At 36.8% G+C, this 4,671-nt stretch overlaps 1 protein-coding gene across 1 annotated transcript; it reads left to right on the top strand.

Annotated features, from left to right (window-relative positions):
• Positions 1-404: 404 nt before the first annotated feature.
• Positions 405-2,164, top strand: LOC103953343 (zinc transporter 8). The gene is made up of 3 exons (XM_009365088.2): positions 405-1,066; positions 1,272-1,421; positions 1,653-2,164. Exons 1-3 carry the CDS (start codon positions 497-499, stop codon positions 1,965-1,967), a joined length of 1,035 nt encoding a protein of 344 aa, XP_009363363.1. The 5' UTR covers positions 405-496; the 3' UTR covers positions 1,968-2,164.
• The last annotated feature ends 2,507 nt before the right edge of the window (positions 2,165-4,671 follow it).

Below are 4,671 nucleotides of genomic sequence, written 5' to 3'. Positions count from 1 at the left end.
GTGAATATTTAATTTACAGTGCAGATTGATAATGGAGTGCGAAATCGTTGCCTTAATGTATATAACTCTAGTAATCAGTGCCAAAATTTTGGAATTTGGCTATATGGTTGATAGATTGAAAATTTGGAGTTTTAACGAAAAGCCTGCAGTATTATTCACTTTAACGAAAAATCATATTTTTACACTAAAAAGTCAAACTTGATATTATTCATTTTACTTTTTATTTTATCTTTATCGTTAAAACTCAAAATTTTTAAATCTTTTTTATTAGTTTTCATCTGAAAATGATGTATGGCCTTGCTTGCTCATCACTTGACAAGGAGCAAGAACACGTTTGGCCTCTTTTTTCTGTCCGTACATGTTAGGCTCACCAATTATTGTCTGTCTTTGTGACTCATCACTTTATGCATGAGCGATGAGCATGGAAATATTCCCACCATAATTTCTTCAGTTTTACCTTTTTTATCACTTTCTTTTTGTCTTTCCATTTTATACAATGATCAAGTTCAGACGACTTGAATTAAATTACAGTTTCTTTACCATCCTCTTCCTAATTCTTCTTCTACCAATCTTGACATCTTCAGCATGTACATACGAAAAGAAAGACGAACACCGAAACGAATCCAAATTGCTGATCAGATATAAACTAATTGCAATAGCCTCAGTCCTAGTTTCTGGTGCACTAGGAGTTTGTCTTCCATTCGTGGTGAAGAACATACCATTTTTCCACCCGGAAAAAGACTTTTATCTCTTAATCAAAGCCTTTGCGGCTGGGGTGATTTTAGCAACGGGGTTTGTTCATGTGCTTCCTGATGCTAACGACAGCTTGACAAGCCCCTGCCTTAGTGAAAACCCATGGAGAAGGTTTCCCTTTACAGGTTTTGTTGCCATGGTGTCAGCCATTGGGACATTGATGATGGAAGCTATTGCTACTGGGTATCAGAAGAGGTCTGAGCTCAGGAAACCTCAGCCAGTTGATGGTGATGAAGAAAATGATCACGCTGTTCATTTTCATGGTTCTGCATCAAATTCGTCGGAGCTGATCCGTCATCGAATCATATCACAGGTAATCCAAATAAATTGTCTTTAAAGCTTGGCATCAAAATTTCCTATATACACACACGAACTCTACATCTTATTTATCTTATACAAACGAAAAACAAAAGCAATAAAGGATTAGGCGAGCAGACCAACATGCTAGTCCAGTTGTCGGACTACATACATATGGACTCGCAATTATTAATTGATTGGCCATGCATTGCAAAATGCAGGTTCTGGAATTGGGCATTCTGGTTCATTCAGTGATCATTGGGATATCTCTTGGTGCTTGTCAAAGTCAACACACAATCAAGCCTTTGGTGGCAGCATTGAGTTTCCATCAATTTTTTGAGGGCATGGGACTTGGTGGATGCATCTACCAGGTACTCGGTTCTCAGCTAACAAATTTCTTTGTCAAGTAAAAAAGAAGAAAAAAATGCTCCCAAATTCCTGCTAGCTTGAACATTGTAGGAGAAGAGTTTTTATGTAACGGGAAATTCCATATTGTGGCTGTATCCCAAGTTAGTTAGTTCTTGTCATGTTAAAACGTTAAAACGCATGATTGAATTGGGATACTAATTATAAGCTAATTAGAAGATTTATGATTTGGGCAGGCCAAGTTCAATCATAAAACCATGGCAATAATGGTGGTATTTTTTTCCCTCACCACACCAACTGGGATAGCTGTTGGCATAGCAATATCAAAAACCTACAATGAGAGCAGCTCAACTGCACTAATTGTTCAAGGGCTTCTCTTATCAGCATCTGCTGGGATTCTTATTTACATGGCGCTTGTTGATCTTCTTGCTGCTGATTTCATAAACAATACTAAAATGCTAAGCAATCCCAAGCTCCAACTTGGAGCTAGTTTCACGCTTCTTCTTGGAGTATGTTTTATGTCTCTGATGGCAAAATGGGGGGAATCATAATTACAATTCAATTTATTAATGGTTCATTTGATAGTCTTTTTGTCTTAATTTTTCACTTTCTGTGCTCAAGAGAAAAAATGAGTGAAGAAATGTAGATGACAGTGGTGGGACTGGAAGGGATGAGGAGAAATGATAGAGAATGTACGACACAAAAATTTGAAAGTGAAACAAATCTAAAATTGTTGTAGTTTTTTTTATACCTAGTTTTAGTCTTGTGTGTATCGTTTCTTATACATATCTTCCACATCTCTCTCCCACCATGCTCACAAATTGTAAAGTTCGCTTATTGAACTATGTGATTTTACAACTACCGACACGAAAATAGAGAGTCCTCTATATCCCTCTTCCCACCTTCCCACCCATGGTCCCCCCGATTGAGAGAGAAGCAGCACGCATGCAGTTGTTGGACACAAGATTCTCTCGACTATGCTTCTTACATCCTTCTTCATTTTTTATTTACCTCATGTCTCATTTACCTCTAATCAAAGAAATTAAAACTAAAAACTAAAAATGAAATAATTATCAACATATCTCTAAGCTCTAAAGTTCTATATGTATGCTGACATGATCTAAATTACTGCAAGTTCCAAGTTCTTTTTAGCATGAGTGGGTACAAGTTCAAATAGAGGTTCAAAGACAAACAGTACGCAAAATATGTTTTTTTTTTTTTTTTTTTTTTTTTCTTCTTCCGTTTGGGTCAATAAATTGTAATTATTAGTTAGCATTTCGGATTTCAAAGTCCACTAAGGCCTTGTTTGGCAGCTTGGACTAGACTAACTATTTTTGTCGGATAGCATAAATAATCACCGGATAGTACTAACTAAATTAGTCAGACGTTTGGTGCAGTATCAGACTGATGATCGTATTATTTATACTGTGTTTGGTACTGAACTGGATAAGAAAAGGGAAGAAAAAAAAATTTGACAAATCTTTTTTTTGTTTGATGAACTTTTCTCTCTTCCCTCCTCACATTGCCGATCTTCTCCACAGATTTCCGATCCTTTCCTCCCCTCGCTCCCTCCTCCTCCATCACTCCCTCCCTAAATTTCTGGGGTTCTAGGGATGTTTAATTCAGACAAAAAGGGGTTTGGAGGCCCAAAAACAGCTTCGTTTTGAGGATAGAGGTTAGGCTCATGGTGGCCGTTGGATTCAGAGACGGCTTTTGAGGTGAAGCTGGTGAACAATCTTGGATTCGCGAAGAAAGAGGAAGTGAGTTTTGTGTGTCTTTCACTAGGAAAGAGAAGAGAGCCTTTTTGCCGTTGGAGCTTGCTCTGGTTCTTGACATCCCTCCGCAAAACAAGAAAAATAACTCGGATTTGAGAGGATTTTAAAAGACATTAAAATCCTAGTGTAGTCAATTAAAAGATTTTAAAGGATTTTAGAATCCATTCAAATCTAGGTGTAGTCAATTAAAAGATTTTAAAGGATTTTAAAATCCATTCAAATCTAAGTGTATTAAAAAAATTAAGATTTTGGAGGATTTCAATAAGTTGTGGATTTTGTGGGATTTGAGAGCTATAATCAAGACTAAAAAGAATTCAACCTCACCCCGTAGGATTTCAAATCCTTCCACCACAATCCATTTAAATTTTTTAAAATCCATATGAATTTTGTAGGAGTCTTTAATCCTCTTTAATCCTATAAAATCTATCATTTTTAACTTGAATTTAAAACTTAAATTTGATTTTCACCTAGTAAATTACTCACAAGCTTTGAAGCTCTAGAAAATGGCAGAAAGTTGCAGACTTTAAAGCTCTGTTGTGTTAGATAACGGCTGATGAAAAAACCCAGAAATCAAAATTTGCAGAAAAATTCCATGAAACAAAGGGAGAGGCAGAACCTAGGAAGAAGAAGAAGATGAATGAGAAGATAATCCGGGATTCAGACGAACAAGAAGATGAATGAGGAAGGGGCGGAACCTGGGAGGATCGACACTGCGTTTGGAGAGGAAGGAGAGAGCGAGCCCGACTAAATTATCCCGTGGTTTTAGACGGGATAAATAGCCGGGTGTGAGGGGTATAAGATAAATGGGCCCGGATTAAATAGTCCGTGCTTATTTCATACGAAGCTCACCAAACACCCGTGTCGTATTATTAACACTATATGGTGGTACTATCCGATGTGCCAAACGAGGCCTAAAAGTAATCTTTATTAGGGTCCAACCAAAGTGGGGAATCTCTTTTTGTTTATGAGCTTATTTTTAACTCATTACATGAAAATATGTTCTAAATCTTTTAGATTGATAGTGGTAGACTGCAGTGAACTGCTCCAAAAGTTAAGATTCCAGTTCCTCTTCAGGAATAGTATTGTGTCATCTGTAGGACCACCAACCAACTAATATATTGGAATTATGTGACCACCAACCAACTAATATATTGGAATTATGTTCTGGACCAATCAAATTATTGCTTTCTATATTATATTTTTTGTTGGAACTTACTACCTTGATTAGGCTGAAAAGGGGCATGCTGGGACGGAGCAGGGACAACATGGAACCACAGACATCGAATGGAAACGGTGTTTCGTCAGTTCCTTATCCTCATCGGTCTTTTGCACATGGGATTAACAGGAAAGTGATAGAATTTTCTCTTTTCGAAAGGATACGTGGCCATGTGAACAGTATAATGTTGGAACAAACAATCAGAATACAACGTTATTGATAACAAATTATAATAAACAATTGAAATAACTATAATCCAATAAT

Source organism: the organism of the source record quoted next, unplaced genomic scaffold, assembly GCF_019419815.1.
Source record: "Pyrus x bretschneideri cultivar Hongxiangsu unplaced genomic scaffold, Pyrus_bretschneideri_v1 Contig19, whole genome shotgun sequence".
In the NCBI taxonomy this organism is placed as follows: domain Eukaryota; kingdom Viridiplantae; phylum Streptophyta; class Magnoliopsida; order Rosales; family Rosaceae; genus Pyrus; species Pyrus x bretschneideri.
Note: the sequence above shows the minus strand (reverse complement) of the source record. Positions and strands in the feature narration are given on the sequence as shown.

What these genes read in the sequence shown, in the direction of transcription:
- LOC103953343 (XM_009365088.2), top strand. Translation starts at nt 497, where the DNA reads ATGATCAAGTTCAGACGACTTGAATTAAATTACAGTTTCTTTACCATC. An exon ending in GTCATCGAATCATATCACAG is followed by an intron (nt 1,067 to 1,271) that starts GTAATCCAAATA and finishes TGCAAAATGCAG; the next exon opens with GTTCTGGAATTGGGCATTCT. An exon ending in TTGGTGGATGCATCTACCAG is followed by an intron (nt 1,422 to 1,652) that starts GTACTCGGTTCT and finishes TGATTTGGGCAG; the next exon opens with GCCAAGTTCAATCATAAAAC.